Source organism: Poecilia reticulata, linkage group LG7 (assembly GCF_000633615.1).
Source record: "Poecilia reticulata strain Guanapo linkage group LG7, Guppy_female_1.0+MT, whole genome shotgun sequence".
NCBI classification, from domain to species: domain Eukaryota; kingdom Metazoa; phylum Chordata; class Actinopteri; order Cyprinodontiformes; family Poeciliidae; genus Poecilia; species Poecilia reticulata.
In genome coordinates, this window is record NC_024337.1 from 26,713,441 (window position 1) to 26,734,435 (window position 20,995).

Below are 20,995 nucleotides of genomic sequence, written 5' to 3' on the forward strand. Positions count from 1 at the left end.
GCTAAAGACAATATTATCTATAAGGTTTGCATCACTTTGTCTTTTCAGTTTCATATGTAACTTGTCTATTTTTGTCCATGTTTCTGTTCTTTATCATTTAAAATGAAAGCATTCCATGGCATGATGCTACCATGTCACTGTATGAATGGTGTATTCAAAAGTAATACATCATGAGATTTTTTTGTTGATTTTGTGCAAGACATTTTGTATTTTGCTCTAACCAGCTTACTTTAGGTCTGACAAGGCTGCCATACTCTGGGACTCAATGGAGTCTGCTTATTATGTGACTTCTGAAGACAGTGCACAGCAATGGACTTTGTTTTAAGGTATCAGAGAGGGATGAATATGCCTTTTTTCACCTTTAAAATGACCTACTTTGTGCTGGTCTATCACATAAAACATAAATACTGCTAAATATTGAGGTCTAATTAATAAATCATGTAATTTTACATTTGATTTTAATTAAATGTGGCATGAAAGTGTCTACTTTGACTCATTTATTTACAGTAAGCCAACTTAATTTAACTAAAAATATTTTTGCCAACTGATGTARAACCCCCCCCCCCCGCGACCCTCAAAAATCAAAAATTCGGCTCTGCAACAACTCCCCACTCCACCACCTCTGCTGCAGACCGTATTTCCAGATTTCTCTGGACTTGCATACCTCAAAACGCATCACGCAGGTCTCATGTTGCCGCTCCCCACTTTCCGAGGGGCTGTGGTACAGTCCCAGTTCTCTTCAATGGAGCAGCTTTCTCTGGATGCTGCTAGAACGTCCCTCCGTGGGTGTGGGAGGGGCATCCGCACAAGTGGAAAGTGCGATGTTTTGAGATTACATCAGTGCGTCATCAGAGCCCGGTTTTCAGTCTCATCAGACAGCAGGACGCATAAAAAGTCCAAGGCCTGGTTTCCCAGCTGTTAGTTCACTGTTTTGGCTTTGAGAGGTGCATTAACAGGGAAGAAGACACCAGAACCCCACTGACTGGCTGGTTGGCAAGGAAACTAATACAAGCTGCTGCTGACGGAGTAAAGACAGGCATCATCATGACACAGGGCAAGGTATGAATGAGCTGTCCTTGTCTTCTGTTGTTGTCTATGTTTACCTTTCTTCCTGTCTTTATATATATATATATATATATATATAAAGCCTGTTTATGGTTCTGAATGAAATGCGTCATTGGTTGTTTAACGCGTTACATCACCATGAGCCCTCCACTTCTTTCCAGAGCTCAGGACGTTTGTGTTATCCTGTACTACCCTCATATCACACTATTTTCAGTTATTTAGAAAATTATGTACGCTCAAATTTTACTTTTATTTTGAGCAAACCACAAACTTTCACTATATTATTTAAACCTGTCAGGCTGAAAATAGTTGCATGGAGAAGTAAAATGCCGTAACACAACATTTGTGTTAGCTTAACACAAATTTGTAAGAGGTAACAAATTTCAGATGTTAAATATTGTGCCTTTCAGACCCTTTGAACATTTTTTCATAGCAACTTCTAACTTCAGTAATTTGGACTTGATGCAGACCAACTTCATGTACCTGATATTCTTTTAAGTGACAGGACAGATTAATTGTCAACATCTTTTACATATTGGGATCTTATATGTGTCCTGTGATCTTGTATTCATCCTGTAGCCTATTTACTGCAACTTTGTGTGAAAATGTGAGATTTGACTTCTAAGGGAAATGTAAACTTGTTAACTTTTGAAGGTTGGTAGTAAAAAAAAGTTTACCTTTTATTCATTCAGCTGTCACTTGCTAACAAGGGGAATGACTCCGCAAGTGGAGAGGCCTTCGTGGCACCACCTCCTCCCACATATGAGGAAGCTATTGCAGGTAGGGCTATACACATATTCTCATATTTCACACCCAGCTGTGGTATTTTGAGACTATTTTCACTCCATATTTACTGAACTGAAAAGGCATTTTAACAATGAGCGTGTATAAATGTGTGAGGAATTGGAGTGACTGACATGACCTAAATGAATGTGACCATTAGGTGTCAGTGCTCCTTGCTACAATGATGTGGAGATGCTCACAGAGTTCACCTGGGATGATGTCAACATCAGAAGAGTCTTCATTCGTAAGGTATCACAAAGCTTCATGTCTTTCTCGTTCAGCAGGAATATTGTCACAACAGAGCAGTGTTAAAATGTGACTCCCTGACATCAGAACATAAACACTATGATGATTTATTTATTCTGGGTTTCTTTCTGTTAGGTGTACTCTATCTTGATGATCCAACTTTTGGTCACTGTTGCAATTGTGGCTCTTTTTACCTTCTGGTAAGTCTTCCTAATTTTTTGGTAATGCAATTACTATTAGAGCTTGTTTTTTGTGGCTATTTATTTATAGATTTATTTCTCTGTTAGTGATCCAGTGAAAGACTACATTCAAACCAACCCTGGGTGGTACTGGGCCTCATAGTAAGTCACACCTTCAAAGAGCACACAATATTTAAGAAAATGAACTTTATTTTTTTATTTTTTTGCCAATCATGCCTAACAGTATTTTTTCTGTATGACAGTGTGGTGTTCTTTGTCACCTACTTGACTCTGTCATGCTGCTCTGCACCCAGGTAAATCAATATTGCTCAAAATTGACTTGATTACAGAATAAATGGGAAATCAATAAAGACTCAAATCTAAATGATTTGATTTTTATCTTGCAGGAGACAGTTTCCATGGAATCTGATCCTGCTTGCCATCTTTGTAAGTCAAAAACAGCTACTGTAATGCATTTAATAAAAAAAATTTTCTCATTTGTTAAATTTGTAAACATAGTTTTTAACATATTCCAGAATGGAAGACATTATTTAAAATATGTATTTTTTTTGCAGACTTTATCCCTTTCTTACATGACTGGAATGTTGTCCAGGTATTGATTTATATTCTCTTTCTGTTCCCTTTCATGAAACTCTGCCATTTTGTGTATTCTACATTTTATATTTATATTGCTAACTCACACTCTTTGAACTTCTTCACATTTTTCATGTCATATCCACACATTTCAATGTTTTATATAAGGATTTTAGAGGGTAGAACTATCACAAAGTACCAGAGAAAAGTGAGAACATGGTTTTCTTTTTTACACATAAACGTTTGAAAAGTGTTGTGTGAATTTGAATACAGATGCAGACCAGTTTTTGTTAACATTATTTGATTTCTTTTCAATCGTATTTTATTAAACATTTACTTATTACACAAAAATAACAGCAAAAAGAAAAAATAAGCAGAACAGATCAGCATAGAACATGCACACAGAACTATAGCATTTCTTATTTCCACCTTACCACTGGTTATATTTAAAAATAAAATGTGACCGTGCTTTGCAAAGTATATCATTGACATAGATCATCCAAAAGAGTGCTGTCAAATTTAATAAAAGGCATCGAAGTTGCCCTTAAGACCCAAAATGTCTCTCTATACAATTGTGTAACAAAACGCCACGGATCCACTGTAACAAAATGTAATGTCTTGCTATATGTAGAATTTTACTCGGTACCATCATCTGCTTAAGTATCAGGAACAGTCCAGGCACAGATCATATCATTCATTTTAGTTTAATATGTTTCGTGTGGTTTTTTGGTCTCTGAATGTTGATGTGGTCAGTAAAATAACATAAATTGAATTAAATTCTGCATGTTTATTTTTCTTCTAATAGCTTCTATAACACCAAGTCAGTAGTGATGTGCCTGGGCATCACAGCCGCAGTCTGTCTTGTTGTTACAGTCTTCAGCTTCCAGACCAAGGTGAGGCAAATGGTCTCTCTGTCTGTGTTTGCTACACACTTAAACACTTGTTTGAACCACTCTCGATCAACCTGATTAATGGACGACTGTCAGGGTCTTAACAAGATAACAGGAGGATCTAAAAATGATTATGAATTGTATGAAAGGGATGAATGATTATGAATTGTATGAAAGGAATGAATTGTATGTGAAGAGGCATTGTTTGTGTGGCTGTACTGCACATCTGAAGTCAGTGTTTTCTTTTGCACATTAATATTGTGTACCAGTGTTTTTTTGTAAAAAAAAAAAATAAAAAAAATAAAAATAAGTTGATTTCTGCTAGTTTTCTGTATTTATGGTAGTTGACTTTGTCTGAAATATTGTTGTAGATGACCCCCTTTCTAAGACACATTTGTCCCATGGAAGACAAATAAACTAGCTTAACTAATCCTAACTTACACACCTTGGCATTCAAACACCATATTTAGATGCATCTTTTTTAATATGTCAAGTTAATTGGTTTTAAGTATCTGCTCCCCCCTCCCTCCTCTCTCTATCTATCTTTATCTTCATCTCTAGCTTGATGTGACCTCTTGCCAAGGTATACTGTTCATCTTCTGTATGGTGATGTTCATCTCTGGACTGGTGCTGGCGATTGTCCTGCCTTTTCAATATGTAAGTACAGTCAGGCAAAGAATCCACTTCCAGTTTCTACATGATTCTTAAATGTAAAGCAACAACCAATAGCAAAACAGCACACACAAAAAAGTAAAAAGGTGTGAATAACTCTGGGTTTTACATATTTGATTGCTTAAAGACTTTGCATCACAGAGGTGCCATGTGTTCTCATTATCTGCTTGCTTTAAACTGATACTTTGTCAGGACATCTTGGCATCACATTTCAAGGCTCAAAGTTTCCCTTAAGGGGTGTTTTTCCATTGACAGAGCAAAGAACTCTACTTGATCCTTGTTGTCTGAAAATGACACCCCTGGGCCATATGGTGGTGACGTAGTCTTTCTGGAATATTCTAAAAAATGGTCAACAGAAGAAACAGGAAAACTAATTCACTCATTGCAGAAAGAAGACTGAACCGTGGCAAATGCTTAAAGCTAAGTTCTAAACTAACATAATGAAATCATTCAGTTCAAACATTACTATGACATCTAAATAAACCAGTTGTTAGTAACTCCTTCTATCTCAGGAATGGCATTTGTATGGTATTTCATTTCAATATGATGTCATAATGAAGGACTTCTTTGAATGTTTAGGTCAGATTATGCAATGTCTGCGAAAGGTCAGATTTCCGAGGGTCCAGATTGCTTCAATCAGCTCATTGAACAATAGGGTTGTTAGTATGCTATCCAGGGGTGAAAGTAGTTTTAAAATATATATATATATATACACACACACAATTGCTTCTTTGTGTGCTTTGGTGTTTCTGTGCTGATGAATATTTTTTACGAAGCGATAAAAGCTGGGAAGCTCTTGCATTGTTACAAAATGGAGCTACAGTTCCCTCAGCCCATTGGCTGCAATGTTGACACCTTGAGATGCCATGAGACCTAAATTCTGAACATCATGGCATGGAGTGCATCCCAGTTTTCCATGTCTGGCATATAACCATTCATTTTAGCTTTCAAACTGGTTATATTGATCCTGTGTCCAGACAGGAATAATCAGTAGGCCTAGAATCATGACCTGTTTGTTCTGAAGATCCTGCAGCTTCCATTTCATCTTCCTAACATGGCGCCTCCTCATCCTGACTCTCATACTAATAGGAGGAACCTCAGAGCTCTGTTAGGTTAAAAGCATATTTTCTGAAGTTGGGATGTTTTTCCTCCAAAAGGTTCCAGAGGAATCACCTCAAACCAGATGTTGGACTGGATTTTATTTCAATTTCATTTGTGAATGTTAGAGCCTCATTTTCAACAGTGGAGCTATAAAGGTTGAAAAGGGTTATCATTTTTGGAGAATAAGAGACAAAATACCATGTTTGATAGAGGAAAAGCCTAGCAGACTCCGAGCTCAAAGCGAGGACGTGCTGGTCTCAGCGTCCTGGCTGCGTTCAGTTTGTCACCTAATGCTAAGATCGACTCAAAACCTTCCGCGATTGACGTATCGCACCGCTGCTCTAACAAAGCACGAACAGTTCAGGAACAATAGGAAATGGGGAAAAAGCTATTTTTTAACTGATTAAGTCCTGTTTTAGATTGTTCTTGAAAAACTAATCAGTCACGGCTGATTAGTGGGCGCACTCACGGCTGCACAGTGAACCCATTGATTTTTTACAGCAGACAGCCGCTCCCCTCTCTTGCAGGTACTGCGTACCCCCGCTAAATCTTCTAGGGGTACCCAGTACCCGACCGTACCCTCCTACTTTCACCCCTGATGCTACCTGATTAATTCTTGCGACAATATTATGGAAAATACATTTTTACCTTGCAGGTACCCTGGCTGGATGCCATTTATGCCGCCCTGGGAGCCATTCTATTTACAATGGTAAGAGTATGTTTACAGTTGAGCATTAATGATGATGTAAAAGATGCAATACGCAAAAGACAACTGATTAAGTGGTGGGTTAACTGCTCTTACTTTGTCTGTTGTAGTTCTTGGCATTTGACACACAGCTGCTTATGGGGAACAAGAGATACACCATGAGTCCTGAAGAATATGTGTTTGCCACCCTCAACATTTACCTGGACATCGTGTATATCTTCTCCTTCTTCCTCCAAATCTTTGGAACAAAGCGAGATTAAGCTCGCCCTTCAAACCTGCAGGGCTGCATCATAATAAAAAAAAAAAGTAAGATGTTGGCAACCATGGTGACAGTGTTTTCAGAAAAAGTTTTTTTTTTAGTTATGATACTTTATAAATCTCCTGTATAGCTCCACATAGACACATTTTCATAAATATTTCCACCCAAAGTTGTCTAATACCCTCCAATACGATTTCCAGCATGTTTGTGAACCCAGCAGTTAACTTACAAGCTTTATGAACCAGAAACAATCGGTGATTTGTGATGTCTCTACATTTGATGTTAATGGAACATTCTGGGTGTGTCTGTATCAGTATGTGTCATAAATCGTGCAAAGAACAAACGTCATTGCTCTTTTAGGATTAATGGAAACAACAAAACATAATGCATGACTCTTAGCTCAAACTTATGCAAATAACGTTCATTCTATCTTTTGAGTGTTGCTGTGGATCTTATTTTAGACCGGTAGGATAAATGTAACTTTAAAATACATTTCAAAAATATATATGCATCTAGTCATATCATCTCTATACTGTGAATTGACAGTGTCCTGCTGTATTTAACAACTTGACAGTAAGTGATACATTTTTGTCGGGGCTTTAAATGACAATCTGAAACAGTTTTCACATTCAGTGCAAATTATTGTGGTATTAATACTTATTTAAATTTGTCAATGCACATTAATAATTTAACCCAAAGTTGTGATAATTTTGGTTTGTGTGACTACAAAACTTTTATTCGATGTGTTCCCGTTTATGCAATCCCTGTATGTGACTTGTCTACTGTGTGGTTGAATCAACATGTTTCAATGGAGAATTCTTGATTGATGTCTTTCAGAAAGATATTCAGATTGAGCCTTATAGGTTTTAGAGTTATGATACGAGAACTTTCAATCAACTTGACCGTGTATCTGTCAGTAAATATCAACTTTACAGTGCCAAACATGGAGAGACTTTATGCACCTTTTAATAAGGACTGCATTTGTGGAGGAAGCTGAATGCTTCCCCCACAAGCATTCCTCCACTTTATTTTACCATTTTTAGATGGCGTTAAAGTTAGGAGTCTGATGCTTCAAATGAATTTATAGGAGTTTTAAAATGTCCTTTTTATTACTTTTACTTTTATTATACTGGTGAAATATGTTGTCGGACTCTGCATTTCATCCTGGAATTGGTGTTACTGTCCTATTTATTCAAGAGTGTGTATAATTATAGTCGCCAGTTATGACTAAATAAATTGAGCTTCAACAACTTTAATATTGTGTTACAGTTCTTGTTAAAGATTTGAAAGTTTATATTGGCAATTCTGCCATAGAAACATCAGATCAAACTAAAATATCTTACATTTATTGTTTAGTATCTTCACCACGTGGTTTTGGAAATCATTGGGAGGGATTTAGTTGGAAAGTTGAACACAAAGTCATACAAACTGGCGAAATACAAGAAAAATAATATATATATCTTCTTTTTTCTTTTTTTTTCAAATAAAAAATGATATGTTTATGTGTTAATCAACTTTGCTCTGATATATATTCCTAAATAAAATTCAAGCTTGACAATTATCTTCCATTTGCTTCCATTTCCATTTGTAGTTTAATCTCAGTGTAAATAGGGTTTTGTGAACATCTCAGTGGTTTGTGAGAGACCACCATTGAATAAACAATATCAGATAGACCAGAGAATATAACAGACAAGAGAAAGTAGAGAACTTTAAAGCAGGGTTATGTTGTAAAGCAATATTTGAAGCTTTGAATATCACAGAGCTCTTAACCAGTGATCCAAACATGGAAAGAGAATGCCACAGCTGCAAGCCTACCGAGGTATGGCCATCTAACCTAAACTTACAGGTGGCCCAACAAGGCACTGATCAGAAAGCACAAGAGGTACACAGTAACTCTGGAGGAGCTGCAGAGATTCACAGCACAGATGGAAAAGTCTGTTGACAAGACAACTGAGTTGTGCGCTCTACAAATCAGGCCTCCGTAGAAGAGAGAATGTAACAAAACCACTGTTCAAAGAAAGTCATGAAAAGTCCAATTTGCAATTTTGCACAATGTTATGTAAGGACCACATTTTTGTTAGATAAGACAGAAAAGAAACTATTAGGCCTACATACAAAAAACTGCACATCAACCTGAATACGTAATAGCTACCATAAAACAAGTCTCCTTTATTAAGCATGTTTTTAACTATCCTGAAAGCATACAATACATACAAGTCCATTATCAGTAGCTGACATAACATTAGTTAGCCTGACTGTGCATATAAATGTACAATTTATACACAGCTAGAAACTGGAACACAGCTATGATGTGTAATTAAAAGGAACACGTCTCAACGTCAAGAGTTGTTTTACAGCATGTATAGCCAGAAAGCACCTCCTCTGGATCCGTTTCAAATATTCATCATTACTAACTTGAATAAAATAATGAATCCCAAAATTTCAAATAGATACCAAAAGATAAACTCAAGTACCACCAGAGGTACTTGCACCATAATTTGAGAACCATGTCTTTAAACTCCACGCCAGCGGGTGTGACGTCTATAAAGCGCTTTTCTTAAGTGTGCACTAAACCAATACATTTACACAACACTCAATTTTACAACCGCCAGTCATCCAATCAGATTCGGCGACAGAGCTATGTCAGCTTCAGCCATGATGTGGTTTTGAATGAGGAAGAAGCGGGAGATGTTGTACTTCAACGGGTTTATTTACGTTTTATAGACATATTAATTATCTGTAAATGCGTTAATCTGCAACTAAAAATGAGAGCAAATTTTCCGAACGCGAGAACAGCGACCTATGGCGTTCCTCTGGGAATTTAAACAGGACTCAATAAATTAGCCGTGTGGCTAACGACGCTAGCTAGACACGGCTAATTCCGAGCTAAGAGGCTAACGGTTAGTTGTTTCCTTGGAAAAGTAAAAAGCATGTTTAGGGGGAGTGTTGCCCTTTAAAACCGCCTTAGCTTTCCTGCCTCAGTGAATGAGGCACGTGAAGCCTCATTCGGCTCGACTATTATTCAGACTGATAGCAACCACAGCGATTTTTTTCCTTTAAACTCTCGCTGTCATTTATGAAACTTTAAAGTCATGCTGAATAAAATCTACGAATGGATAGAAACGAGCTTTGCCAATCTTCGCAATGGAGAACCGGTTGTGGAAAACTCACCTGAACACCCGACTCCGACAGATGCTCCAGTCAGAAGAAAAAGACCAATTGATTGGTACGAGCTGTAAAAACTTAATTTATCTGTTTAAGCTAAATTATATATATATATTTAACGGAACACAACTTTTTGAAACTTGTGTTTATATCTGAAATTTCTGACGTCTTTAAATTTTAACTCACCAATAACATGTCTTTATCTCTATTTTTAAGTTTGGAAGACGACGACAGTATCGATCAAGAACACTTAATAGTTAAGAAAACACGAATGGGTATGTGCATATTCGCTCAACTACATCATTGTCAGGGTTTAAAACCTCGTTGGTATCGCCATAATTGCTAATGAATTGTTGTAATGTTTTTCAAGGAGATTTGATTGATTCAGTCAGGAGTGCTGCTGAAGGCGTTAAAAATCATAGTAGCAATGTAGCTACATGGATGAAGAAAAATGTAAACCCCACTTTGAGAAATATCCTGCCAACCTCTTCTGATTCCCCTTCCGGAGAGCCCCAGCCCTCAACATCAGCAGCAGTCTACCCAAGGAGACCGGTAAGCTTTAGAAATATTATGTCAAATCATCTTTCACACGTCGTGCCAGAATTGGGCATGGATAATTTCCAAGAGTTTATAAAGTTCAGGTTTTAAAGAGAATCTTTTTGACAAACTGTCTCATGGGTTTAAAGCTCTTTTACTATGACGCTGGAGTGACTTCAAAGATGTCCTTTTCCTTTGAGTTTTACACCTGGGTTGGCATGACATTCCCATGGCATGATAATTCTGAATAAATGTAGCTAGGTTTAAAAATCAAAGCAAAACTTGAAAAAACACCTGGTAAATGTAGTACAGTTTTTCAAATAAACATGGTTATTGAGCAGAGCATTATACATGCCAATATGCATTATTGAAAATAACCTTTTAGGTGTAACAAGATGTTATTAGATAGGTAACCAACCTGCAGTCACTCCTTGACAAATATGCCGGTCAATACTTTGCAAGTTTTGAAAAGCGCATACCACTAAATTTGACGCTCCATACACCCAGAGAAACTTTGTTTCCGCCAGCACATTTATTTTACATCATTAGAAGCCAATTAAACTGGGAAATGTATGATGGAAAAGTTTAAGAGTTTTGAAGTTGTAACACTTTCAAAAACCACAGTAGTTTTATTTAAATCTATGCATCAAATTGGTAAGTAAAAAAAAAAAGTGATAATATTTTTTTGTCATAGTTATAACATCCTTCTGGTGCTTATTAGCATCCAGTATTTACCTGGATGTGACACACATGTTGACACTTCACTTTTTTTTGTTTTGTTTTTTTGCTAAAATTCACTTTGTTTGCCTTAATTTTGAAGAAAGCTCAGGTAATTTGGGGCTACATCTGCCTTAAGTTGCCAGTCACTCATTAACAGATTACCAGTAAATCAGAGACGGTAATAAAAATGACAAAAACATTTATCTGTATTTTTTGTCAAAGATTGTTCACAGGAACTCTTTGGATGAAACGTTTGCTGCTCCTTCAACAATGTTGGAGTGGAAAACACCCAAAACAGGTAAACCTGTCTCTTAAAGCAACAGTATTTTTTTTTTTTTGCATAAACTTCTAAAAGTATTTAATATTTTTCTTCTCTAATATCTTACCTTAACTCATTCACAGCCTAGCTACTGCAGGTTAAAAAACATGTTTTTCTCTGTTCCACAATTTCAGACTGGCTGCGTAATGACAGAATGATTATGGGATCAAAGGTTTGTAGGCGGCAAGTTTGTATGAGTCCTGCACATCGTGAGGTGCCAAAAACAAATGGGCATTCGGTCGGTGTGCGACCCGCCATTCACACCAAGCTGCATCCCTCCCCAAGGCTAGGCAGGCCTTTAAGCCTCTGGCCGCATGGAGCTTCAAGGTATGTCTTGCTTCTTGGTTATTATTTGGAAATATCCTCCATGTTGGATCATATTGTTTGTGTAAGTTTTTTTTTCCCCCATGTTTTTTTTAATGACCCAAACCATGTCTGTAGTTTGTCAGGAGGAATGGGCACGGCAAGCAGTTCCTGCAACAACATGTATGAGAAAACCTTTCCTATCAAAGTGGTGCAAAGCCCGACTCACAGTACGTCATCAAGCCGCTTGAACAAAGCTGGACCCCACTGCACAGCTCAGGAGGTAGGACATGAGGGCAGGAAGCCATTGCGCTTATACATCTGATTCATTTAATTCTGTTTGTTTTTATTGTCATTCTTTTCCTCCTCTTTTATTAGTCCATCCGTGAGGAGGAGAAGGAGATCTACAGACAGCTTCTCACTATGGTCTCTGGTGGCCAGTCAACTGTCCTTCATAACGGCAGCGCACACACCTTTGTGAGATCCCATAGAGATTTGTAAGTACGCAAACAGAGAGAGTATTTTTACACAGTCGTATATTGAAATCTGAGAACACATTCTAGATGGAACGTTAAAGGGAAGTAAGAGCTTTACATTTTTATAAGTTATTTATTGTAGTGTTCAAACAGCATCTGACAAAATAGTTTACTAGAAAATTCCTGCAGAAATTTTATGGGGCCTGCTAAAGTGTGCCCGTTGGCTTGAACCAAACTTTTTAGCTATAGTTTGCACACCTGAAATGGATAGGGAGCTTAAACATACAATACTAATAAGGTTTACTTGGTTCATCAACAATGTCCAATAAATGAAGCTCTTGCCAGATCCATCACCATATTTCTATGGCTGATCTGGTTCACTGCAACAGTAAAATGGCAGAACCCAAGGCATGAGATTCAGTCCGAGAAAGAATCTTCGCACATGTGGTTCTCACTCACGGTCCAAAATAAAGACAGTCGGTAATTGATTATTTCTCGAAATTTGTCAACCTTCATACTAAAGATTTTAATTCACACTCAAAAATTCAAAGAAATAATAATTTTATCTAAACAAAATATGAATAGTCACAGCATATATGTAGTATTCCCACAACTCTCTGCGACTTTGTGAGACTACTCGCTGCCTCTGGCTGGGACCGTTGCTATGGTAATGAATTATTTGCACCTGGGCTCTGTCTCTCTGTCAGAGAGTATGCTGGAGTTTCTATAATTGGGAGACACCCAGCGTCGGTCTCAAGGACCCTGACAAAAAACCATAAGCCCTAGCAAATTTTTGAAAACATTTTACGGGAGCAGGCATGTGTATCTATGTCATGACCGACTTTTAGACCAATAGGGCGATATTTGTGCCTGTGAGGGGGAGTTGAAGAGTTTTGGAGTCAGAAATCCATAGTCCTATGTGTGTGTTTCAGAGAGAAAGATTACTGATTCTGTGAGACACTCAGCCTCGATTTTTGCTCATTTTTATCAATTTATGTCGTCATTTCAACTCATAGTCCCACTAAAAGTAATAGCTCCCTTTTCGGGATCAAGCTGAACGTTTTGATACGTTCAGCTTGTGGGGGTGCACGCAGCGGTACGAGCCGCATTAACGGTAATGGAAGAAAAATAAATAGAGATATTCCATTGGGTGTAGAACAATAGGTGCCTGCCATAGCAATGCATATGGCAGGCTACTCTTGCTTCGCAAGTCAGCCCCTGACTTGCTTTGCGGCGGCAGGGACTGACTTGCGCCTCAATAAAGCCCCAGTGATCATAGTTGAAATACATTTCCTTTTTTTCTCTGTATTTTGTAAATTAGTTTGCAACACATTCAACAATTTATTTCTTACTTAACTGCATCTACAAGCTTGTCAGTAATCATCTGAAACCAGAGGTGACAATTGATTACCCAAAAGAGTTGAGAGGAAAAACTTTGTTCAAATTGGAAGTTAAATTAGACTCTGTTTTTGTAAAAGTAATAGCCTATGTTTGGTCAACCAGAACTGTTTAATCATTGGACGGTTTCAATGTAAGTAACATACTGCATAGTGTGTTACACAGTATGAAACCAAAATGATTTCTGGAAAAAAAAAAAAGTTTTTGCTGAACCGTGTTTGCTAATATTCTTGTTTAAAAACTTTACATTTTATTTTTAGCAGCAGCGTTTGGATTTTCTCTGAGACACTTTTATTGTTTGACACCTTATTTATGGTTAGATTTTGTTTTAGATTCAATCAGTAAAGTATATATTCTGAATTTACATAACCTACATATTGCATAATTTCCTAATAGGATCAAAGTATTTTCTGGCTGCAGGCTCTTTATATCATCTCTCTGTCTCAGTTGCTCCACAATCCTGTAATACAACTTGCAGTTCAGAGTTTATAAATTCTTCCAGAGGTTGATGGTGTGATTGATGTGTCAGCTTCTACCCCTGAAGCTGACACATCAGCTTCAATAGACTGAAAGTCGAAAACTTTCAGTCTATTGAGGCATAAAGAAAACGTGTACATTTGTGTCAAATGAAATAAGTGTCAAATAGGGGCTTATGCCTTGGATTTTTTTTTTTTTTTTTCAAAGTTTCAGAAAGTTTGACTTTTAGCTTAACTATTATTTATCCAACCCTCTGGTCTGGAGAATAGAAAATAAAATGTTTATTGTACTGTATCCTCTACAGGTTCTCATAATCAGAGTTTATATTAGTGGAGGTTTGCCAATAAAACAGGGATTTGTTTCTAAAACGTGTCACCAGTAACAATTATGAAGCTTACTTTAGTTAATGTAAGGTTTAAAATGTAAAGTGTTTCTTAAAAAGAGCTTAAAGTTTTCTTATGCAACCAGAATGGCAAATATTCACCCTTTTTTCACATTAGTTCAAGTTTGGATATATTATGGTGTGTCTTATAGCTTGGCAATAGGACGCATCTGATACCTGTTGTGCAATAATGCATTGATCCACCTTTTCACTTTCAATACCGATGCAGATATCTGAGGTTTAGTATCAGCCGATACGATCAAGTGCAGAAAAACGGTGCTTAATCAACTAAAAATGTTTTCTTTTTAAAACATAGACGTAAATGTACTGAATTACAAATTTATCTGATGTCTGCACCAGTACAGCACACTTAAATACAAGAGTAGTGGGTTTGAATGCAACAAATAAACTGCAACACACTTTCTTTCAAATGGTTAAGAAAGTGCAATGAGGAATTGTTCATATAATGTAAAATAATAAAGCATGACGTCACTCTGAGCACAAAGGATAGAATGAGAGTGTATAGATCTGCCCTTATGGATTGGGCACGTTGTCAATGATGCCTAATGTAGAAATTTCTTTCAGTATTGGGTCCGATACAGTTATTGATATCAGATTGGTGCATCTCTACTCTGATGTGGACTCTCAGCCTCCAGTTTGACATCTGATACGGACTGTTGATTGTCGTCATCCTCTCATTGTCTCATCAGCACCAGCTTCCTCACCAGCCACACACGGCTACAACTGTCTTCTCCAGCTGAATCGGCAGCAGCTGAAGGGACGTCAGAAGGACCCAGTAGCCCACCCAGTTCCCGAGGGATGTCTAGTCAGAGCTCCAGCAACCTCCCCAGCCCCGTGGGAGCTTCCAGGAAGTCAGGGAGTCAGATTTGGCCAGCAGACGCAGACCTCAGCTCCAGTCAGTCCACTGCTCTTTTTTCCGCTCCTTCCCCATCAACTCTGCAAGACAACACCTCTCAGGGGACAGAGTCGTCAGGTTAACTTTAAATAAAACGACATACTGCTTCAATGTGTGGTTTTTATCCTCTTTTATTGTAAAGTACATTTATTTATTTGCAGCTCATGATGGTGACTCTGTAATTATTGTAAATGAGAAAAAATGCAAAAAGCAAGAAAGCTCAAGGTTAGTACTTTAACTTTCTAAATAGCTTTTATGAACTAATCATTTTGCATCGTTATTTTAAACCGTTTTCTTTATTGTATTAGCGCTAAATTATTAAAAGCAGCTTGGATATTCAATGTATAAGAAACAAAACTTTGCTTTTACAGCATGCCATTATTCCAAGCTGAGCTGTGGATCAAGGAACTGTAAGTTCCTTTAAAAGAATTTGATGATGCAAAACCTCATAATTAAAGTCTGATTTGGATCGGCCACCAACAAAAAGGTGGTTATTTTAAAATTTTATTTTATCTCTTCACTGGTTTTGTCTAGGACTAGCATGTATGACTCTCGAGCGAGAGAACGACGGAGACAAATAGAAGAACAGGAAGCCTTGGCTGCCCAGCTCCTTCGACAGGTTGGTAGTCGCCTCTTATGCCTCGTCCAACTCCATTTGTACCCCGATCGATGTTTCTCCTGTTGTATTAATCTCCAAAAATCCCTGGTCAACAGCGATTGTCTGATGAGGGAAAACGGAGCCCACATGTTGAGGTCCATGTTCGCGTTCCTTTGGAGAAGGAAGTTCCTCTGACTTTTGTGATAGAGAAACCAAAGTCTGTGGAGGAGAAACCTGAGTTTCCAGAACTCTCAGAGGTTTGTTCTCTTGTTTGCTGTATAATTGGAAATGAAAGTGGCGAACACAAAGAAGCTTTAAACCTGAATTATGACATCATTATGTGCTTTTCTCTGTTAAGAAAATGGAAGCTGAGGTGCACAGGGCGCTGATAAAGGGAGGAAATCCTCATGAAGTACTAAGTGAAGGTTTTGGTCTCAGCCTCACACGAAAAGACATGCAAACCCTCAGCAACCTCAACTGGCTAAATGATGAGGTGAGGGAACATAAAATCCTTAAAAGTGTAATTAATACCTCTGTGAAAACATCGTACCAGACCGTATTGTAAGAGATTTGATAAGTCTGCACCGGTACAGCACACTTGAATACACCAGTAGCTGCAAAAAATAAACTGCAACAAACTTTCTTTCAAATGGTTCAGAAAGTGCAATGAGGAATTGTACGTATAATGTAAAATAATAAAGCATGTCGTCGCTTGGAGCACAAAGCATGGAATGAGAGTGAATAGATCAATTCAGTTCAGTTTGAGCAAAGGAGGCCAGTACTGAGACTGATTTAGGCCAGTTAATGAAAAACTAAAAGGAACCGCACAAAAATGTCATAATTTGTACTGAAACAGATAGAACCCTAAATAACCTGTTTAGATAGTTTATCAGCAAAAACAAAAAGTTGATTTGGAGGTGAGTTTTGCTTTAATTTGAAATCTGAACAGCCGAAACACATTACCTGGTAGGAGATTTTCTTTCTGGTTTTATTTAAAACAGTAGGTGTTTTAAACCTGTCAAATATAAATTTCAGTTGTAATTAAAAATATTCAATTTTACCATGTTGAATTTCTCCAAATCTGCCACTTTTATTAAAACTGTAAACCTGAACTTCCACAGCATGCAGCTGATGACATTGTCCAGCTGCCCTCCATACCAAAAGGCATCACTTCCAAAGTTTTTCTATTTGTTAAACTTTCAGGCCTGACTTTCATTAAAAACAAAGCTGGGAGGCAAATTTGAAGGATGCGATCCCAGACACCATATTTAACCATTAATAGCATACCCTGAGTCTAACTAGCAATCCGTTAGTGTTGCACGATACCCTTGTTAAAGTAAACCTTCTAAAACTGACTCTAGCACAAATTAAAGCTTTAAAGTATCCCTTGGCAACATTGACAACCATGTTTCTCTAACTTCTATTCTGTATTATTCATAAAGACTATCACAATGTCTAGCATTAAACTTAGAACCTTATGAATATATTTGATATAAGTGGGACTGTACCAACTGTCCCTGTGTGCTAAAATTAATTTAAAAATATAGTATTGTATGCAGAATATTTCTGATCTTTCATCAATATAGTAAAGTACTTTCCATATTTCTTTCTGCACATACTCTACAATTCCAGTTCATGTCCAACTCATTTTATTTCACAGGTTATCAACTTTTACATGAACCTGTTGGTTGAGCGCAGCAAAGAACCAAACCGGCCGTCGGTCAATACGTTCAACACGTTTTTCTACCCGAAGCTGCGGAGCAGTGGCTACTCTGCTGTCCGCCGCTGGACCAAAAAGATGGACATCTTTGCAAAAGACATCCTGTTGGTTCCTGTCCATCTGGGAATGCACTGGTGCCTCTCGGTAAAACTAAGTGAAGGTCACATTGACAGTAGATTCCATTGTTTAGAGTGTTTTTCACCTAAATGCGTTGTTCTCTTATTTAAGGTGGTGGATTTCCGCAAAAAGTCTGTTATCTACTTTGATTCTATGGGAGGAAGCAATGATCAAGCTTGCCAGATATTGTTGTATGTCCCTGTCACGTTTCGGCTCATTAATGGAATTTATGCATAAATTTCAATGTGACCTGTTCGATGATCTTGAGATGTGTGTCATATGTGTGTGCATTCACAGTGACTACCTGCAACAGGAAAGTAGAGACAAAAAAGGCAAAGAACTTGATACCTCAGGCTGGACTCTACACAGCAAGAAGCCCAGTGTAAGTTAAACACATCAAAGCACCGAAAGCATTGAAGTGTCTGACAGAAAGCACAGTATTTATAAATGCTTTATAATGCTCTCTTGTATCTTCGTTGGCTTAACAAGTTTGTTGTTCCATAAATTTCCATTTAAATATATATGCAGAGTGGCCTGCAGAGGGCAGTAAGAGGTTTTTAGTTAATTGCAGAGACTTGTTATGTTGTGATATTTGTATTTAGGGATTATGAGCACAATTAAATGTAATTAGAATGGGGTTAAAATTAGTTGGAAGTAAAAGTAGTTTAAGCTTCCGTATAAAGTTTGCAAGTCAACATCTGCAAGCAGCTAATCGGTCAAACTTGCTCTCCAGAAAACATTCAACAACCGAAACACATTACCTGGTAGGAGATTTTCTTTCTGGTTTTATTTTGATTTTAAAAATAAAATAAAGTGTTTAATGGATGATTTTAATCAGTTTCTCCTACTTACCTGTCCTCTGCAGCTGCAGTTTGATAAAACTCAGAAGGCATCTAGACTTCCATTTGTCATCTACTAATTTACAATCTATCAATACATTCGATCACTTCAGCATTGGAAAGCTATAAAACCCTTTTGTAAACGGCCTCATTAGGAAGTAATTAGATGCTCCATCTGCCATGTCTGTTTGATATAGTACTGCAGACTGAGGCAGCCAATAACTCCGTTTCCACTACAAATATGGGAGAAACTTTGTCAATATTCCAGTGTTGTAAGAAAAAAACCCCCACAATTTCGGAGTTGCGTTTTTTCCATTAAATAAGAAAAGCAATTACAATCACATGTGAATTGAACAAAAAACGGGCCGAGCCATTATTCTCCAACTACTTCCTATAGTCTTCTTCGTGGTTTGCGTCAGTGACAACATCCAGTTGTTGATCAAAATAAATGTTTCCATGGTAGTTTTGTGAAATAAACCACTTTTGACATTTTTTATTTTTTTGTTTCCGTTAGGCAAATTTATTTTTCGAAAAGTCAAACTGCTCAATTATATGGTCAATATAAATGTGACTGGAGTCAAACTCCTGACTTTAAAGGGACAAATACACACACACATACTTCAGGGAAGGGACTTGCTACAAAGACAACATTTCGGAGAACAATTGTCAGAACTTTTAAAAATTTCAACAATCAAATTTGAATCATAAAGCTATAAATTGTGACAGGTTTATTAGTTATTAACGATATTGTTGAATTACAACAGCCCTGTTACAGATCTAGATATAGTTGCATTCAAAAGTTTCCTTACAAGTTAACAAGCAGCTTTACCTCTTTTTTTTTTTTTAAGTTATGCAACCATCTTGGAAAAAAACACTCAATATTTATGATTTTACAGAACAGGGCTATATTTAGTAATTCAAACTCTACATGAAGTGTTTTTTTCCTTCAAATGATCAAAAATGAGATCACTTAGAAAAATACAGGGGTAGCAGCTGGCGTGGCAACACTGACGGGGAGTGAACATGTTTAAGTGTTCAGCTCTTTGTTCGCTCCTCTTGTTGGAAAGTTTTATGCTGTCATGTGTCAAATATTTTCTAGCTTTAGATTTTAAATGTTGGGGCCTAAAATTAACCTATAAAGGTTACTGTCATAAAAACGTCCATGTTACAAATACTTGTCTATAGAACATTAAACATCATTAAACAGTGCTGCCCGTTTTGCTAATGCCACCAGCCACAGAGGAGCGATGACATTGTAGTCATCTGATATTTACTCATTTTAACACTGCATTTTTGGTACTATTGAAATACAATTCTTTAAAAAATGCTTTGTAAACCTTTTTTTTTATCAAATGTTCCCCTTGCATGTTTGCCTTGCTTACAGGAGATCCCACAGCAGATGAATGGCAGCGACTGTGGAATGTTCACTTGCAAATATGCAGATTATATAACCAAAGACAAGCCAATCACATTCAACCAGGTAATCACAGACATTATTGATAGGAACGTATCAGTAAACCCTGGTCACAGTGGTCTCAACGTGCATTTCTTCCTTTTCTGTTGAACAGAAACACATGCCATACTTCAGAAGGAGAATGGTTTGGGAAATTATGAACCACAAGTTGTTGTGATGTCATGATTGCTGTTTAGACACTTAAAGTCGACTCATGACGAAGGTTGAGCTCCATTCCTCATGAGGTTCAACTGAGACTTGCACACCAGCTCCTCAGACCAGAAACCAGCTGTTTCACTCAAGGCCCCCGCCTCTCTGCCCCCTCCCCTCGAGCTAATGTTGGCTGACGGACGTTGCTGGAACACAAATCACTGCCTCCCACTTCTTCTTCTTCTTCTTCTGTTCTTTTGACTCTTGATGCAGCAGCAGAGCATCATAATAGCAGCTATAACACTTGGTATTTGGTTGTAATTCCTGGTCAGAGCTATTTTTGCATTGTTTGTAGTGATGTGTTCTTAAGTGAATCATACTGAGGTTTTCTTCCTTCCTCAGAATGTTACATAATCCGACCTCACCATGAAAATATGTCCATTCTACAATTTGCTAAAAATAATTAAAAAAAAAGGGCTGCTAACTAATCTGTGATTAGTTACTTAGAATAAATACTGACACTTGTTTCTTTTTTGTCACCTGATTGACAGCTGCAGGCTGGTGCAGTATGGACATTGCTAAGAGTGGATGGAATCAAAATGCACAAAGGTCAATGTGATTCCGCCTCAGTATGATTTATTATAGTCTTACTTTCAGTGATCCAGGTGTAACGGAGCATTTACAACCTAAAACAGCAGGGTAATAAAACTTTGGCATTTCCTTATTCTTGATAAGATTGTAAATTAAAAATCTATTTTATGTATTTGAGTCTTCTTGTTAGGCAGCGGCATTTTGAGTCATTCAATAGATTTTGAATTTTTGTACATACTTGAAGCATATACAGCCTACTATGTAACAATAAACATTTTTTATGTATTCTTATTCTGTCTTAGCTGAAGTCTGTTTCAGAAATAAATTATCCAAACTGTT

At 37.3% G+C, this 20,995-nt stretch overlaps 2 protein-coding genes across 2 annotated transcripts; both read left to right on the forward strand.

The window, feature by feature from the left end:
• Nucleotides 1–794: 794 nt before the first annotated feature.
• LOC103467371 (protein lifeguard 2-like) lies at nucleotides 795–8,056 on the forward strand. The gene is made up of 12 exons (XM_008413703.2): nucleotides 795–1,059; nucleotides 1,758–1,845; nucleotides 2,009–2,097; nucleotides 2,230–2,294; nucleotides 2,382–2,435; nucleotides 2,537–2,587; nucleotides 2,681–2,720; nucleotides 2,849–2,886; nucleotides 3,673–3,760; nucleotides 4,319–4,414; nucleotides 6,186–6,239; nucleotides 6,347–8,056. Exons 1-12 carry the CDS (start codon nucleotides 1,045–1,047, stop codon nucleotides 6,494–6,496), a joined length of 828 nt encoding a protein of 275 aa, XP_008411925.1. The 5' UTR covers nucleotides 795–1,044; the 3' UTR covers nucleotides 6,497–8,056.
• Nucleotides 8,057–9,093: 1,037 nt separating this feature from the next.
• senp1 (SUMO specific peptidase 1) lies at nucleotides 9,094–20,995 on the forward strand. The gene is made up of 18 exons (XM_008413701.2): nucleotides 9,094–9,721; nucleotides 9,877–9,935; nucleotides 10,031–10,212; nucleotides 11,140–11,215; nucleotides 11,371–11,563; nucleotides 11,678–11,822; nucleotides 11,918–12,036; nucleotides 14,983–15,266; nucleotides 15,350–15,413; nucleotides 15,560–15,598; nucleotides 15,723–15,807; nucleotides 15,903–16,043; nucleotides 16,145–16,279; nucleotides 17,447–17,650; nucleotides 17,735–17,814; nucleotides 17,921–18,005; nucleotides 19,847–19,942; nucleotides 20,031–20,995. The coding sequence occupies exons 1-18, from the start codon at nucleotides 9,588–9,590 to the stop codon at nucleotides 20,091–20,093; spliced, it is 2,184 nt and encodes a 727-aa protein (XP_008411923.1). The 5' UTR covers nucleotides 9,094–9,587; the 3' UTR covers nucleotides 20,094–20,995.